Source organism: Columba livia, chromosome 25 (genome assembly GCF_036013475.1).
Source record: "Columba livia isolate bColLiv1 breed racing homer chromosome 25, bColLiv1.pat.W.v2, whole genome shotgun sequence".
NCBI lineage: Eukaryota > Metazoa > Chordata > Aves > Columbiformes > Columbidae > Columba > Columba livia.
This window is the reverse complement of record NC_088626.1, coordinates 3,662,943-3,680,486: the sequence shown is the minus strand read 5'-3', so window position 1 is coordinate 3,680,486 and position 17,544 is coordinate 3,662,943. Positions and strand designations below refer to the sequence as shown.

At 58.6% G+C, this 17,544-nt stretch overlaps 2 protein-coding genes across 5 annotated transcripts; one reads left to right on the top strand and one right to left on the bottom strand.

Moving 5' to 3' along the window:
• Positions 1-230: 230 nt before the first annotated feature.
• On the bottom strand, positions 231-8,700 carry LMAN2L (lectin, mannose binding 2 like). 4 transcript variants are annotated; one of them, XM_065041099.1, is made up of 10 exons: positions 8,539-8,697; positions 8,334-8,452; positions 6,884-6,939; positions 6,419-6,536; positions 5,920-6,002; positions 4,290-4,322; positions 3,749-3,910; positions 3,566-3,680; positions 2,043-2,162; positions 231-1,563 (listed from the first exon to the last, which is right to left on the bottom strand). In XM_065041099.1, exons 4-10 carry the CDS (start codon positions 6,510-6,512, stop codon positions 1,421-1,423), a joined length of 750 nt encoding a protein of 249 aa, XP_064897171.1. In that variant the 5' UTR covers positions 6,513-6,536; positions 6,884-6,939; positions 8,334-8,452; positions 8,539-8,697; the 3' UTR covers positions 231-1,420. The 4 variants fall into 4 exon arrangements, with proteins under 4 accessions (XP_064897171.1, XP_064897168.1, XP_064897169.1 ...); XM_065041096.1 differs by lacking the exon at positions 4,290-4,322 and having other exon boundaries at positions 8,539-8,700; XM_065041097.1 differs by lacking the exon at positions 6,884-6,939 and having other exon boundaries at positions 8,539-8,698.
• A 660-nt stretch (positions 8,701-9,360) lies between these two features.
• On the top strand, positions 9,361-17,234 carry CNNM4 (cyclin and CBS domain divalent metal cation transport mediator 4). Its single transcript, XM_065041092.1, has 7 exons — positions 9,361-10,819; positions 12,967-13,110; positions 13,198-13,335; positions 13,570-13,739; positions 13,836-13,935; positions 15,366-15,547; positions 15,643-17,234. The coding sequence occupies exons 1-7, from the start codon at positions 9,394-9,396 to the stop codon at positions 15,853-15,855; spliced, it is 2,373 nt and encodes a 790-aa protein (XP_064897164.1). The 5' UTR covers positions 9,361-9,393; the 3' UTR covers positions 15,856-17,234.
• The last annotated feature ends 310 nt before the right edge of the window (positions 17,235-17,544 follow it).

The window sequence follows — 17,544 nt, the reverse complement described above, 5'->3', positions numbered from 1 at the left end:
GGAACAATTTCTTCCCCAAAGGGCTGTGGGGCATTGGAACAGGCTGCCCAGGGCAGTGCTGGAGTCACCATCCCTGGAGGGCTGGACAGACGGACATGAGGTTCTCAGGACATGGGGCAGTGCCAGGGGTGGGTTATGGTTGGACTCAATTTTAAAGGTCTTTTCCAACCAAAATGAGTCTGTGATTCAACAATTCAGGGGACCAGGCGGTGACAAGGGGCACAGCCATGTCACACACACACACACACCAATGTTTATTCCAGGACACCAGTTACAGCTCCACGCAGAGGCGTGCGCCTTGTGCTCCTGGTTATCAGGCAAAAATAGAGGCAAAACACCAGAAAAAAACCAACTCTCCTGCCACAACCACAATTGGGCACTTCAAGAAAAAGCTCCCGCTGACCTGGTGACAACATCCTGCCAAAAACACCACCAGCCACATGTGTCCCCATCCTGGGTAGCACTGGGGATCCCCCCCGGGTGCGAGTGTCCAGGAAAGCAGCGATGGAGGGTCCTGCCAACGACGGAGCGGCACATTTGCCATTTTAATGTCCCCAAAGCCACTAAGGCTCCCCCTGGGACAAAGTGACCTAAGATCTCCCCCTCCTGGGGTCCCTCCGTGCCGTGGGGTCCCCAAGGGTGAGAGAAACACCGAGAAATCATTGACCAAAGCAGTCCCTGAGGTAGGAATCAACTCCGACTCCCCGAAAGGCAGCGAGAGCTCCGGCTTTGCCGGGGAATTGTCCCTGTGTCCCCCCAACAAGGCTCAGCTCTTCCCGGGGACCCCGGGATGCGGTGAGCACCGAGGGGAAAATGCTGCCAAAAGCCAGGAGGTGACACGCAAAGAGCAGCGGAGACGGGGAGAGGGGCCGAGCCCCCAGACACAGCAGCAAACGAGAATTACAACCGGGGAACTCGGCATCACACCCCAAAACGAGGAGGGGTCTGCAGCGAAAAACACCAAATCTCGGCAATTAGAGTTGCTGAGAGGGATTCACAGTACGGAGAAAAGCCGTCAGGTCTCTCGCACGATGGAAAACGGTGGGAACAGGATGAAGAGCTTGGAAAATCCCTCCTGGAAAGGCAGTTTTTCAAGACGAGGGTCCTGGTGACGCTGCGAGGGGTGATGGAGGAGCCTGGTGAGGAACACTGGCGCTCGTTGGCGTCTCTCAGCCAGGATTTCACAGCTGAGGTGGTAAATTCCGCCCGGCAGGTCCGTCCCCGTGGTGCTGGGGACCCCCCACTTCTACTGGGAGCTCCAGAGCCCGGTAAGAAGCGGCAGCCGTCCCCACTGGGGGATTTTGGGGGGACACAAGTGTCCCTACCGTGAGGGTGGGTCCATCTGGCCAGTCCGGGATGGGTGTGAGGTGGGACGTGGCTACCAAGGCCCAGCCACAGGCCACCACGTGGGGTTCCTGACTCAATAGAAGTGTTTCCGACTCTGCTCCTGCCACTTGTTGTAGACGATGACTCCGATGACGATGGCGAAAACGATGGCAACGAGGGAGAAGAAGACGATTAGGAAGAGAGCCAGGCCACTCATGGGCTCCAGCGGCGCCTCCACTGGGAAAGAAAAGCCAGCCTGTAAACCCAGCACCCCAAAATCCAGCTGCGATTTTGTTTAACCACCCCATACAAACCCCCCTTTAGGCTCACGCCACCCCAGGGTTTGGCTTCCCAAAGCTTTGTGTGCAGGCCTTAAGTTGTGAGACTTCAAATCACATAAGAATTGTAAAATTTGGGTTGGAAGAGATCACCGAAGCTCATCTGGGCCATGAGCAGGGACATCTTCACCAGCTCAGGTTGCTCAGAGCCCCGTCCAGCCTGGCCTGGGATGTCTCCAGGGATGGGGCATCCACCACCTCTCTGGGTGACATGGGACAGGGTTTTATCACCCTGACACATCTCAGGTGGGGAAAAGACACAGTCGAGGTTCAAACCTCCAGCAGAGCAGCACAGCACGTTTTGGTCACGGCATGGGGGGAGATTCAGGCTGGACATGAGGAATAAAGTTCTTTTACAAGCTGGCGGCTCCTACTCACTTCCCGGCAGCTTTAGGTTGTCCACGACGGGCAGATAAACCTCCCTGTCCCGCTTCTCCTCCTCTGGCGTCCGCTCCACCGTCAGCTGGTAAAGCTTCAGCGAAATGATGTCGTGGTTGTCTGCAAGCAGAGAAGAAACGTGGCCTGAGGTGGCAGCGAGAAATACGACTCTGACCGGGGGATTCGAGCACCGTGGGGTGGGTCTTATACTCCCAAAGGGGAAAAACTCACCTCCACAGGGCAGAATCTACGCCCCAGCGCAGGGCCCTCTGCCAGCATGAACCATTAAGCTACTTAAACTAAAATGCACCCACCCAGAGCGGGAAATCATCTGACTCGAAACCAAGACGAGAGAGAGAAAAGGAACTTTTGTTGGAGGCAACAATGGGTCCAGACACCGGCCGTCAATGCGCTTTTGTAGAGGCACAACTCAATTCAGGCTTAAAACCTGCCAAAAGTGGCACAGTGGGGTGGGATTAGGCCTCGTGGGACCTCAAGCAGCGCTGGGAGGGACACGTTACGCTTTAGCTCTCTGAAAAACCACATTTATGTCGGTCCACGTTGTCCCAGCATTTCCAGGAACATGGGGCTGGTCCCTCCTTTGATAAAAGGTGGGTGATGGCTCTTGGGCTATGAAATCCAGAGAAAAATACACCCAAGAATTTTGCAGAGTCAGGAAGCAGAAATGAGCACCCTGGCTTGGCTGTGACGCCTGCAACGTTTGCAATGACAATTCTCTCCAGCGCTGCCCTCAGGACTGACCCAGGCACCTCGGCTTGCCGCAGGAGAATATAAGAGATTGTTTTTCAGTGCTCATTGTGTTTTTCCTCCTCCCAAGGCACATATTTTGGAGACAGACCCCCCGGCTGAGCCGGTGCAGCCGTGTTGTTGAGACAGGGCGGCGGAGGTTGGGCCAGGGAGACCAAGGGAAGCACTGCCTAAAAGTGATGGGGGAGTAACGTGCCCGGGCTGGGCTTTCGGCTCCTCAGGAGATAAAAAAACAAGGCTCCCACTCACAGCTCAAGGGTGTTTAAAGCATGGAGAGGTCCTCAAGTGCTTCTGGGGCCCCAGCAGGCATCAAGCTGCACCTCCAGATAATCAAAAATTGAATCATGGAATGATTTTGGTTGGAAAAGACCTTAAAAATCGAGTCCAACTGTTACCCCAAGTCATGTCCCTGAGAACCTCATCTCTGTTCAACCCCTCCAGAGATGGTGACTCCAGCACTGCCCTGGGCAGCCTGTTCCAATGCCCCACAGCCCTTTGGGGAAGAAATTGTTCCCCACATCCAACCTCAACCTCCCCTGGCGCAACTTGAGGCCGTTTCCTCTGCTCCTGGCGCTTGTTCCTGGGGAGCAGAGCCCGACCCCCCTGGCTCCAAGCTCCTTTCAGGCAGTTCAGAGATCAGAAGGTCTCCCCTCAGCTCCTGTTCTCCAGCTGAACCCCCCAGGTCCCGCAGCCGCTCCCCATTCATTTGCACAAGAAACACTTGGGAAACAAGCCCAGGGACACTGAGGCGATACCTGACAGGTCTCCGGTGACAGAAGAAGTCCCGAAGTAGTAGCCACGGGGCAAGCGCACGCCCGGCACATCAATGCAGTCTCTCCACTCATGCTTCCCGTCGATATCGATCAAAACCTGTGGTAAAAGCAGCTTATTGAGCCCCAGCCGCGGCCATGCCACCCGCCCTGCCGGGCAGGACTCACCGTCAGCCTCCTCTTCACGTAGCGGATCACCAGGAAGGTGTCGTGGTTGAGGTTGCGCACCATGGCTGTGCAGCCCCCCAGCTCTGTCGGGCGCCCGTCCCGGTCGTGATCGTAGGTGAGGGAACCGTTGTTCACCATGGCTGAGATGTAGGGGAAGACACGCTGCGAGGGGGAAAAAATTGGGGGTTAGTTTCTCCTCTCATCCCACTGGACACTGCGTGGCTCTATCGTGAACCCGGCGCATCTCCAGATCCTACAGACCCCAAATTCTTTTGCCCCCCTAAAATCTGCCTCGAGAAGAAAACAGCACGGTCCTGCTTCATCCCCCAGATTCCTGGGCTGGAGGAGAGACTGTCTGTGCAGCCTCTTCTGGTTTGCACAGGGATTTTTGGGGTTTACACTGGGATTTTCTGGAGCGCACACTGGGATTTTCTGGAGCGCACACTGGGATTTTCTGGAGCTGGGAGGAGGGAATTCCTCGCCTGTGAGCTGAGGCGAAACCCAACAGCTCATGCGTGGGAAGGCAAGCAAGACCAAGTACCTGGTTTCCCGGGCTGTACCTCCTCTTCTGAGCCTGCCAGTCCAGGGTTATCGCAAAGCAAGAGAGAGCACAGAAGCAAAACGGTCACAGACCAGAGTTTAGTATTAACCTACAACTGGGAAACTTCCTCCCTGGAGAGCTCGGCATGTTAGCGGAGACTAAAGCAGAGCGGGGTTTAGGTGTTAGGTGCCAAAATCCAGGAAAATGGTGCTGGAAGACCACATCAAGCTTTGCCACATATGGCATTTCTCCTCGTCATGCAGCAGTTTGGTGACACTTGGGCCACAACTACTCCCCAGGGACCCACAACTAACCCTTCCCTCTTCCCTTGAGAACAAGATGCTTCTTTTTGTCCTTTTACAGGCAAAGAAAAGCAGCTGTGAACCCTCAGCAAGCAGCTGATCAGTGTTTCTCCATCTCTTCCCTTCCTTGATGGTCAACTACTGATTCTTTCTTTTAAATAAAACCTGTTGCATGGCCCTTTGCCCCACAAAAGCAGAGCTAATCCCCCAGGAAGGTGGTGCCAGGCAGCTCGGAAAGGTTTTTACAAGCACAAAGTCCACCCCTGCGCCTTGGGGCTGCTTTGGGTGTTGGAACAAGAGCTGGTAGTTTACTCAGGGTTTGCTGGGCAGCTCCAAGGCCGGGGCACATCCCAACTGCGCCTTTTTGTCCCTTTCCCCAGAGGCAAAGGGGATCCTGTGGGTCAGTGGGGTTAACACCAAGATTTTGGGATAAAATGGCCTATTTTTTAGGGGAAAGCTCAAATTAAGAATGGGGCCGGCTTTGGTTTGGAGTGATGAAAGTAATTCTAGCATCAGGGCGGGAAGGGCGCAGTTTTAGCTGTCTCTGCACTTGCTTCTGCACAGAAACAAGCACCAATAAACCCCAAATGACCAAGAGACACGTCAGGGACACAAAGATCATTAAACAGGCACCTTTCAGGGAGGCAGAGCGCAGCCACAGTTGAGCCCCTGGCTGATGAGCTGCCACAAACAGCCCCGTGGTGAGGGCAGGCATCTCGGGTACCACTCTACTCAAGGTTTACAAAGACGATACTCATGGTAGAGCTTCACCTTGACCACTACTCGCTGGCAGCCTCCAGAAAGAGCAAGAGCTCGTGACGCCAACGTGGTGCCACTGGTTAGTTTGCTTCTGCCCTGAAAGCTTTTACTCTGGGTAAATTAGATTGGAAATTTGGGACAATTTCTTCCCCAAAGGGCTGTGGGGCATTGGAACAGGCTGCCCAGGGCAGTGCTGGAGTCACCATCCCTGGAGGGTTGGACAGACGGACATGAGGTTCTCAGGACATGGGGCAGTGCCAGGGGTGGGTTATGGTTGGACTCCACGATCCTGAGCGTCTCTTCCAACCAAAGCGATTCTCTGATCCTGTTTTATGATTCCAGACCTGACCACAAAACCACCCAGCAGCTTTTCACGTCTCTGAAGAGTTATTAAAACCAACTACGCAAAGCACACTGGGGAAAGGGAGCGGAGAGGAAGCAGAGTCATATTTTGTGGTTGAAGAGCTCACAAAAAGGCAGCACTGCAACGATGAAGAGCTGTAGCCTTCGTGCCGCACTCCGCGGGCAGCTGGTGAGCGGCATGGGCCTGTTTGTCCTTCCCAGCTCACCTCCTGCTGCTTCTCCTCGTTGGGGTAGGTGTCCACGAACACTCCCAGGCCCAGGAAGTTATCCTTGCTCCCAAAAACAGGTCCTAGAAGGAAGGAGAAGCTCTGAATAAGGGTGGCAAAGGGTTTGTTACCCAAGGATTTGTGTTGTTCTCTCATTGAGCGCACAGACCCTTCAGGCAGGGAGCAAGAGGGGCAGATTAAATCCTCTGTCCCAAGCTGGCCGGGATCAAGTTTCCTCCACTAGGTGTATTTTTAAGGAGCCAACTCCTTAGTGGAATGGCCAAAAAGCTGCCCAGCGGAAAAAGGCCCTGGGGGTGTTGGTGACAGTGGCTGAACATGAGCCAGCGTGTGCCCAGGTGGCCAAGAGGCCACTGGGGAGGCCAAACCTCGAATCCTGGGGGCAGTTTTGGGCCTCTCACGCCAAAAAAAGCCCTTGAGGTGCTGGAGCGGGTTAAGAGAAGGGAACGGAGCTGAGGAAGGGGTTGGAGCACAATTTTACCCGGCTGCATGCGATCCTTAGTGTACCAGATGGCAAAACCATCCCCGTTCAGGTTTTTCTTGCCTTGCCCATGGATTTTAAAATGCACCTGCATCTCCCAGTCTCGGAGGTAACACGGCTGCAAGAGAAGGAGCGAGGATGTGAAATTAGGGTGTACCAGACCTGGCTGGCCTATATTTTGCGTGCGAGCAACAATAATTAATCCCCAAGGACATCATTAAGCCAAGGGAATTGGTCATTACTCAAAGCTATAAAAAGCCAAAGAGCCAACTCTGATCTCACGCTATTCCGAAGCAACAGCAACTCCGGCAAAATAACTCACACCCGGGAAAAGAAGAGCAAAAAGAGCCCGAGGAGCAGCGCCAGCTTCTTAATTGCTGATAAGCCAATTATTTCTTGAGCTACCAACAAATTCCCTGTGCTAACGGGCACGTAACATGATGAGCTCGTAACAGATTCACTCATGTGATGTGAAGCCGGCCGGTGGCTTTGCTTGGAAGCCACAACGTTTTGTGGGAGCTCTAAATCCCAGCAAAAAAAATAAAATAAAAATTAAAAAAAAATAAAATAAAAAAAAGGAAAAAAAATAAGAAACCCTCAGTATTTTATAACAATAAAAATTGAGTATGACAGATCTCACAGGGCGTTTTCCAAACCACTGCAGATTGGGCTGAATCCTGGGGCACAAAAACCACATGGATTTCAACCCCAAATTAAAATTCAACGGGAATTATCAAGGTATTAACGGGAGATTTGTTGTCTGCTGGACAAAAGGTTCGTGAGGGGCAGTGAAACGCCATAACGGGGCACAGCACCGTGTCCAGGTGCTGCCTCACCGGCCCTGCTCCGAGCTGTGGTCATGGCAAAGGGGGCAATGGGAGACCCAAGAGAGACCCCAAACTGCTCTATCTGCCCCCCCAGATTCACCTGGGGGGGACTCAGCAATCGCAGGAATCACCACGCCAAAGGCTGGGGGCTGAAGTGGCCCCCAGCTCCACACCCCCCCCCCCCCACCCAGTTCCACCCCCCAGCCTTGGCCCAGACCCTCCAACCTCCCGAGCCCAAACCCCCCCTGTGTCCACACAACCCCCCAAATCACCCCAACCCCCCCAGAAACCCCTAATTCCTACTGGCCCGGACCCCCACACTCCCCTCCCATTTAGCCCAGAGCTGCCAAGTCGCCTCCCACCCTCCATCGCCAGGATCTCAAACCTCCTTCCCCAGGCTCCCCAGTCCCACCCAAACACCCAAACCCCAAATTCTCTCACTCATGACCCCCCCAAGACCCCAGATCAGCCTCAACCCCCCCCAAACTCACCCAAACCCCCCAAAACCCCTCAGACCCGCTGGCCTGGACCCCCACAATCCCCCCCATAACCCAAACCTCTCTAGTTACCCTATCACCCCCTCCCCAAACCCCCTTCCCCAAGACCTCAGGCTCCCCTCAGCCCTGCACCCCAAAATCCCAGTCAGAACCCCCCAAAGCCCCAGATCAGCCTCAAACCCCCCCAAATCACCCCAATCCCCCCAGGAACCCCTCACTGCCCTAGACCCCCACACTCCCCCCCTATTTGGCCCAGAGCTGCCCAGTCACCCTCCCCCAAGACCCCAAACCCCCTTCCCCAAAACCTCCACACACCTCCCCAGTCCCGCCCATGCACCCACACCCCAAACTCTCAGATCTCAAACTCAGGACCCCCCCAAACCCCCTGATCAGCCCCAAACCCCACAACACCCCAAACTTAACCCCAATTCCCCAAACCCTCCCAACCCGATTTAAACCTGCTCCTCCCCCCATCCCATCCCATCCCATCCCATCCCATCCCATCCCATCCCATCCCCACAGGGGTCACCCCACGTCTCCGACCCCCCCCAAACGCCCTCCCGGTGTCCCCCCCGATGACCCCGGGCTCACCACTCGGTTCCACACGGCTCCCTGCTTGCTCTGCAGGTCGGGGGTGAGCCGGATGTACTGGGTCATGACCATAGCGTTGCCCTGCAGGTCCCACAGCCCCGAGCTGGCCGAGCCCACACCTACGGCCCACACACACCGGTCGGAACCGGGCCGCCGGTACCCAGCACCGGGCACCACCCGCCGCCCCTCTCCCGGCCCCACTCACCCTGGTAGGGCTTGGAGAGCGAGTGCTCCCGCTTGAGATGCTCCTCCGTCTGCTCGGCCCGCGGGCCGCCCAGCCCCATGGCCACGGCCAGCAGAGCCAGCCCGGCCCGCCACCGGCCCGCCGCCATCTTCCCTCCACCGCCTGCGCCAAGGCCCGCCCCGCCCGCCCATTGGCTGCACGCCCGGCATGCTGCATTCCGGTTGGTAGCAGGCCTTGTCTGTCAACTGAGAGGCGGGGAGAGCGCGGGGGGTAACGGGTAACGTAGTTCCAGCTGCTTTAAAGGGTCCGCGGCGATACGTGGAGCGCAACGGATCCGCTGCGCCCGCAAACGGAGTCCTGACCCCAGGTCCTAGTGCCCCCCCGCCAGGTCCTGGTGCCCCCCATCGCTTCTGCAACCCTCCCCAGATCCTAGTGCCCCCACCCAGGTCCTACTGTATCTCTTAGTGTCCCGAGATCCTAGTGAACGCGCCCCCCCCCCCCCCCCCGGCCGGTCCTGTTGTACTCCTCAGGTCCCAGTGCCCATCTCCGCTTCTGCGACACTCCCCAGTTCCTAGTAGCCCTCGATCCCTCACTCATCCATCTTCCACAGGCGACACCCGCCACCAAACCGACACCCCGTGCACCCCCCACCCCACCTCCGTCCCCCCAGCCGCGTCCCCTTGAGGCGACACCGCGTCCTCACCCCGGTAGCACTTGCGGTCCCCACTCCATCACCACCACGCTGACGTGGTCCCTTTAAGGCCGCGCGGCTCGCGGCGGGGCGCGGCGCGTGACGTCCCTCCCGTGCCCCGGGGCGGGGTGGGCGTGTCCCGCCCGGTGACGTCGCCGCGAGCGCGGGGGCCGCGAGACACCAACATGGCGCCGGGCGGCGGGAGGCGGCGCGGCGGCCCCGGCGGGGCCCGGGGAGGCGGCGGCATCGCGGGGGTCCCGGCGGCTCCTCCCCCGTTCCTGCCGCCCCTGCTGCTGCTGCTGGCGCTGCCCCGCGGGGCGGTCGCGGCGGGGGACACGGTGATCCTGGGGATGCGGCTGGAGGAGAGCACGAAACCGGCGCCGGGGGCTCCGGCCCGCGGGCCCATCCGTGTGACCGAGGGGAGCGAGGTGCTGCTGCGCCTCTACGGGCTGGGCCTGGGGCCGCACACCGGGCAACACGTCGCCTTCGCCGAGCTCCGGCCCGCCGCCAACGCTTCGGTTCCCAACGGCACCTGCCCCGAGCGCTCCCAGGACCTGCTGGTGCAAACGGGCCTGGCCGAGGCCCGCGACACCTCGGCCCTGCTGCGGGTCCACGTCCAGCCCCTGCGCAAGGACGAGCGCGCCAAGACCTACGTGCTGTGCTCCCAGCGCCGGCCCGGCCAGCCCTGGTTGCCCCACGAAGGCGCCGACGGGACGCTGGTGGTGTTGGAGGAGAAGAAGTCGCTGCTGCCCCTTTGGCTGCAGGTGATTCTCATCGTCGGGTTGCTGGCGCTGTCGGGGATATTCAGCGGGCTCAACCTGGGCCTCATGGCGCTGGATCCCATGGAGCTGCGCATCGTGCAGAACTGCGGCACCGACAAGGAGAAGCGCTACGCCCGCAAGATCGAGCCCATCCGCCGCAAGGGGAATTATCTGCTGTGTTCGCTGCTGCTGGGCAACGTGCTGGTCAACACCACCCTCACCATTTTCCTCGACGACCTCATTGGCTCTGGGATCGGCGCCGTTGTGGCTTCGACCATCGGCATCGTGATCTTTGGGGAGATCGTGCCCCAGGCGCTCTGCTCCCGCCATGGCCTGGCCGTGGGGGCCAACACCATTGTGATCACCAAATTTTTTATGATGGTGACGTTCCCCCTCTCTTACCCCATCAGCAAACTCCTCGACTGCATCCTGGGCCAGGAGATCGGCACTGTCTACAACCGGGAGAAGCTGGTGGAGATGCTGAAGGTGACGGAACCCTACAACGACCTGGTGAGGGAAGAGCTCAACATGATCCAGGGAGCCCTGGAGCTCCGCACCAAGACGGTGGAGGACGTGATGACGCCGCTGGAGAACTGCTTCATGATAAAGAGCGACGCCATCCTGGACTTCAACACCATGTCGGAGATCATGGAGAGTGGCTACACCCGCATCCCCGTCTACGAGGAGGACCGCTCCAACATCATGGACATCCTCTACGTCAAGGACCTGGCTTTTGTCGACCCCGACGACTGCACCCCCCTCAAAACCATCACCAAGTTCTACAACCACCCCGTCCACGTTGTTTTCCATGACACTAAGCTAGACGCCATGCTGGAGGAGTTCAAAAAGGGTGAGGGGACATTCAGGGGGTGCTGCTTCCGCTTCCCTGGGTGCTGCTGCTTCCCTGGGCTCTGCTCCTTCTTCCCTGGGTGCTGCTTCTTCCCTGGGTGCTGCTTTCCCCCACTCCGAGGATGCCAGAAGCAAAGCTCTGCAGAGTTTTTGCTCCCTGGGGGTGCCTGGTGTCCCCACAGTTCAAGCAATCGTGACTGGGAAGCTGGGGACACGTTGTTGGGCGCCAAACCGGGGCAGTTGCCCGTCCCTGGGGTTTGTAACGGGAGAACCTCGGTGTTACGGGCGGAGGAGTAATCAGCGCCAGCCTCCAGAAACACTTCAGGAGTGTTTATTTGCTCCTTGTTTTTAATTAATGGCCCTGGAGGCTGGTGAATTGCTGCTGGAAAATTGTTTGTCTCCCTGGTTTGGGTTTGGTTCCCTCCTCAGGGCCCGTCCCGGCTGCGGGGATTGTTGTGGAACTGCCCTGATTAGCAAAAAGCCTTCCTGGCAAGTGTTTTTCCTCCGGTTCGTCTCGCGCCGGTTCCAGAGCCGCTGCAGGAGCGCGCGGACGCCCCCGTTCCCAAAAAATGGAGCCATGTTGCTGCCGGGGTTATCCCCGCTGCTGGCACCGGCTTTCCCTCCGACGAAGCCTTATTAACGGATTTAAAGCCCGCTCGTTCCGGTTACAAAGCCGCCCACGGCCTGTGTAGTGATTTATTTATCGCTGGGTCAGGCCAGGTGATTCTTGGGCTGGTTTTGGGGTCCCTCTCCGAACCCCGTTGTTGCGGATGTGGCAGAGCCACAAGGCACTGCCCTCATCCCACCCATCGAGACCCACGTCGGAAGCAGGAGACGCACCCAAAAAGAGGGTAAAAAGGGGAAAAAATTAACAGGCTGCGCTTATGATTGTATTAATTGCAGCAGTTGACAGCTGGACTGATTCTCCGAGGCGTTGCAGACGCTGGCCTGGGGTGACAGCTCCTGTGGGGACACCCAGTGCCTCATCTGACCGTCCCCTTCTCTCGGTGTGAAGCTTTGAATGGGGAATGACCCCACAGGGAGCTCCCAGCCCCTCTGCTGAGCTTAGGGCGTTGCTCACGCCCCTTGTTTGGGGACCCTGGTGGCAAAGGGGGTCTCGGGGCAGTGTGGGAGGTGCCACTGCCATGGCGATGCCGCGGCAGCCACGCCGTGCCCTTTGCTCTGGCAGGTCAGGCTCCCCAGGGTGTGTTTGTTTTGCCGCCGGCCGCTCCCCACCGAGAGCAGCTTTGGCGGCTTGGCCTGGAGAGGAACCTCTGTCTGAGTCACCGGGTTGGTGAAGGAGCCACGGCGCCCCACCAAGGGGTCATATGGGTGCATGAGGCATTTTCACAGTGATTTTAGGGGTGTTTTGTTTCTTTACACGTGGCCTTTCTGCTGCGGGGTTGTCTGAATGGCGTGGGCTTGGAGCTGGAGCACAAGTGTGATGGAGCGGCTGAGGGAGCTGGGGGGTTCAGCTGAGAACAGGAGCTGAGGGGAGACCTTCTGATCTCTGAACTGCCTGAAAGGAGCTTGGAGCCAGGGGGGTCGGGCTCTGCTCCCCAGGAACAAGCGCCAGGAGCAGAGGAAATGGCCTCAAGTTGCGCCAGGGGAGGTTGAGGTTGGATGTGGGAACAATTTCTTCCCCAAAGGGCTGTGGGGCATTGGAACAGGCTGCCCAGGGCAGTGCTGGAGTCACCATCCCTGGAGGGTTGGACAGACGGACATGAGGTTCTCAGGACATGGGGCAGTGCCGGGGGTGGGTTAGCGTTTGGACTCAATCATCTTGAGTGGCTCTTTCAACCAAAACAATTCAATGACATGGCACAGGCTGCTCCAGGGACACATCCCATCTCCTGTGACCACCCCCAAGCCAAACCCACACCCCATGGTGACAAGGAGATGCCGTGACAAGGAGATGCCAAGGAGATGCCGTGAGCCTCCCAGGCGCCACTGTCACCGTCCTAATGACTGTCATTACACTGGGAATTAGCTCCCAGCCCAGGGGCTTGTTTAGATTTTCACTGGTTTATTGTTTCCTGCTTGGGGAGGGAAGGGCCGGTGACACATCCTGGAATGTGGGAACCCACCGTTGAGGCTGGGGGTGCCCTGGGGGTGTCTCTCTTCATGCGTCTGTGTGTCTGTCCGCAGGGAAGTCCCATCTGGCCATTGTGCAGAAGGTGAACAACGAGGGGGAGGGTGATCCCTTCTACGAGGTGCTGGGGCTGGTGACGCTGGAGGACGTCATCGAGGAGATCATCAAGTCGGAGATCCTGGACGAATCGGATAAATTCAGTAAGTCTGAGGTTCGGCCCCTCTTCCCCCACCCATGGGTGTTGCTGGGGGTCCCGCTTGTCCCCACTGACACCCCGTTCCCCCCAGTCGACAACAGCAACCAGAACCGGGTGGGCAACCAGAAGAAGAAACGGGACTTCTCGGCCTTCAAGGACCCCGTCATTGAGAAGAAGGTCAAGATCTCCCCACAGCTGCTGCTGGCCGCTCACCGCTTCCTCTCCACGGGTGAGTTTTTTGAGGGGGATGCCCCCTGACAGCTCTGGGCAGCCCTCGGTGCTGGGATGTGTCCCCCCAGGGCTGGAGCTGCCTTTGCTGGGGACCTGGAGCTGGTTTTGGGGACTTTCCACCCCAGGGAGATGACAATGTGGCCCAGCACCACCCCGAGGGATGGGGAGGGGACACAGTTATCAAGAGGGACAAGGACAGCGACTCTGACCCCTTGGCCCCTCTCCGTTTCAGAGGTGACGCTCTTCACCCCAAACTTCATCTCGGAGAAGATCCTGTTGCGGCTCCTCAAATATTCTGACGTCATCCAGGAGCTGAAGTTCGACGAGGAGAACAAAAAATCCCCGCGACACTTCCTCTACTGCAAGAACAAAGCGGCCGACTACTTCATTCTCATCCTGCAGGTACTGGGGTGCAGGGGGGTCCCTCGGCCGCAATGCGGGGGTCTCACCCAGCCCAACCCCACGGGATTCGGCTTTCATGCCATTTCTCCCTCGCAGGGCAAGGTGGAGGTGGAGGCCGGCAAGGAATGTATGAAGTTTGAAGCAGGAGCGTTCTCCTACTATGGGGTGATGGCGCTCGGCCCCAATCCTGTGTCAGGTAAGCACCCCCTGATCGCCGGGGTGGGCAGAGCCCCCCCCCCCGCCCCAATTTAGAGCTGCTTGTGGGCACAGGAGATGCTGGAGGTTCTGAGGTCCTGCTGGTGCCTCATGGGTGCTGTTTGGCTGCTGCTTGTCCTAGAATAGAATTGCAGAATTGTTTTGGTTGGAAAAGCCCCTTGAGCTCATAGAGTCTACCCATAACCCCCACCCCTGGCACTGCCCCATGTCCTGAGAACCTCATGTCCGTCTGTCCAGCCCTCCAGGGATGGTGACTCCAGCACTGCCCTGGGCAGCCTGTTCCAATGCCCCACAGCCCTTTGGGGAAGAAATTGTTCCCCACATCCAACCTCAACCTCCCCTGGCGCAACTTGAGGCCGGTTCCTCTGGTCCTATTCCGGTTCCCATCACACTTGTGCCCCAGCCCCTTCCTCAGCTCTGTTGCCTTCTCTCAACTTGCTCCAGCACCTCAAGATCTGGCAGCAGATTGATGCTCCATGCCTGAGGCTGAAAACCCCAATTTTGGGCTGAAAATTCCCATTTTGGGCTGAAGATTCCAATTTTGGGCTCTCTCCCATCACCACCAGGCCAGACACTGACCCTCACAGCTCAGCTCAGCATTGGGGTGTCACCAGCACCCAAATGATGGGCAGAGGCACCCGCTACCCCCCGTCCTTCACCCAGAGGCTTCCCTTGACCTCTGTGTCTGTGCTGTGTTGTCTGTCTGTCTGTCTGTCCCCAGCCTAGCCCCGGCGCCCATCTACAAATCCAAGGTCATTATTTTCCTGGGTGACAGGTAAATGGCGCAGCTGCGTGACATGCCAAACCCCGCTGTCACTGCAGTGACCCCCCCCAGAGTGGGTGTCCCCCCATTAATGCAGCACCGGCTGTTTTGACCCCCATGCTGGGCTGGTTACTCGTCCTCTTGGTGTCACCTGGCCCTGCTTACAGTGACATTAGGGTCCTCCACACCCCGTAACCCCCCTGTTTCTGCCACCAGATGGTGGTGGCTGTCCCCATGCTGGCAAGGAGGTGACACTCTCCCCGCTGCTGCATGTGGTTTCTGTGTCACCCCCACTTTCCGAGCACGTCCCTGTGTCCCTGTAACCCCCACCGTGTCCCCAACCCCACAGAGGGCCGTTGATCCACCGGTTTGAGGAGCCACAGGGTCCTCGGGCTGTCCCCCGTCCCTGGAGCAGGGGGACTGGTGGCTCCGTGACCGTGCTCGGTGGCATTTTGGCTGGGAGCAAATCCTGGGGACGGCAGCGCTTGGCCCCAGGGCTGGGGCAGACGCGTGTCCCGTCGCTCCCTGTCACTGCTGGTGTCACCGGGGGCTCAGCAGAGCTACCAGGGCTCATCCCCTCATGGCGCAAGACCCTCCTTGGGGTTGGGTGTCCCCATTGTGACTAACTGTCCCTCCTGTCCCCGCAGAGACCCGCTCCCCATCCCACGTCAGCAGCCTGAACCGCTCGGCCTCCCTCAGCTACCACGAACGCTCCGATTCCGTCTCGTCCCCCGCCAGCGGCAGCAACAACCAGCTCAACGCTGGGACCGGTGCCCAGTATGTGGCCGATTTCAGCGTCCGTGCCCTCACCGACCTCCAGTTCGTCAAGGTGAGGGGGACAGGGACATCACACGGGGATGGGGACATCACCGGTGGGGTCTGTCACCGCTCCTCACCCCCCATTATTATTTTTCCCGGGCACAGATCACGCGGCATGAATACCAGAACGGCCTGATGGCCTCTCGCATGGACAGTTGTCCCCAATCCCCCGACAGCAACGCCCCCAAACCAGACACCCCCGGTTTACCGGAGAAACCGGAACCTTCCGCCACCGCCGACGAGACCACCAGCCTCCTGAACGAGAGGAACTGCCTGGGCCGCCGGAGCAACCACAGCCCCCTGGAAAACTCCATCTGACCCCGGCCCCGCCGGCGCACGCCGGGACTGGACATCACCTGCCCCCTTGATTATTTTGGGACCCTTGTCCCCCGGTAAGGAACCGCCTCGGCGTCTCCTCGGTGTCACCGGAGAAGCCCCCGGTTGAACCGGAGGGAGGTGTGATAGGAAAAACAGAGCCGGGATTTGCTGCTGCTTTTTTTTTTTTTCCTCCAGACTTGGCTTATTATTGTTTTTTAATTAATTTAAACGGATGACCGGTGGAGACGGCGCAATTTCTCTGCCGGCCGTCCCCGCCGCCGGCGCCCATTCAGCTCAGGGAGCTTCAGGCCTCGGACGCCGCTTCGAGAGCGGGGTGGCTGCGCCGTGGCCCCCCCTGGGACGGGCATTCCGGCCCCCTCAACGGTGTTTTTGGGGTGTGACGGTGACGTCTCGTCCTTCTGGTGCGTGGGGGTGATGCCGTGGCCCCTCCCCGTGCCCGCTCCCCTTTCCCGCTGGCCCGGGGCACCGGGGGACGTGGCAGGTCTGAGGCCACGGGGATGGGCTTGGTGGCTCCGCGGTGGCTCCGGTGCAAAACGGTGGCTGAGAGGACACCCCCTGTTATCTTGGGGGGTCCCTAATCCGTCACCGTCGGTGTCACGGAGGACGGCAGGGATGGCTCCCCCCCACCCCAACGGTTCCGGTGCCTTCCCCCCCAGCACCGGTTGGGGCGTCTCAGGGTACCGGGAGAGCGGGATTGGTGACAGGGGGGGCGCAGGATCCGGCTTTTTGGGGTGACACAAAGCTAGTGACCAAAGTTGTACAGGCAGGAGGGGGCCAGTGCCATGTGTGTGTCCCCCAGCATAGGGGGACCCCAAAATCCCCCAGTGACCCCCTTGGGACAGGGCGTGGGACCCCCGGTGAGCACCAGATGGATCCCCCTGGTCCCCAGAGCTTCATAGGAGGGGGTGGGAGAGACCCCCCCACCTCAAAAAAAAAAGCACAAGTTCCCTGGGTGAACTCTGTAAGTTATTGGGAGAAGGTTAATTATTTTTATTAATCATGTGTCGACGATCAGGTCCTGGATCCTTCCGCGGGGAGATACTAGAGATAATAATAATAATAATAATGAATTATAATAATAAACCGAGACAAAAAAAATCCCTTTTTTTATTAAATCTTCCTCTATGCAACCCCCACCCTGGGAATTCCTATTTATTTTTAGCATCAGGTTTGATTTGTATATTTGGGGGATGCCGGGCTCGGGAGGGGGTGAGGGAGCCGGGTCTCCCCCCGGTTATGACCCCCAACCCCCCCCTCCTCCTGCCGCCCCCCCTCGGTTGTGAAACCGACTGTGGAATTTTATTCGTTGGGTTTTAGGGGTTTTTTGCCAGTTGGGTAATAAAAATTCTATATCTGTACGTGGGTCTGCTCCATGTTTCGCGGCGGGTGGGTGCAGGGAAGCGCGGAGGGTGCGTCTCGGTCACCGGCGCCGCTGTGCGACGTGGCTCCTTTAAATCCGTTCCCGGTGTTGTTTACAGCGCGGCGGTGAGGCTCCGCCCCATGAGGTGTTAGCGGGTGGCGATTGGCTGCACTGCGTGAGGTGGGCCTGCCGGCGATTGGCCGCTAGGAGGAGCGTCGGCGGAGCGGACGGCGATTGGCTGCGGGGCGGGGCGGCCGCCTAGAGGCGGGGCCACAGGGGGCGCAGCGGCCGCTGATTGGCTCCGCGGG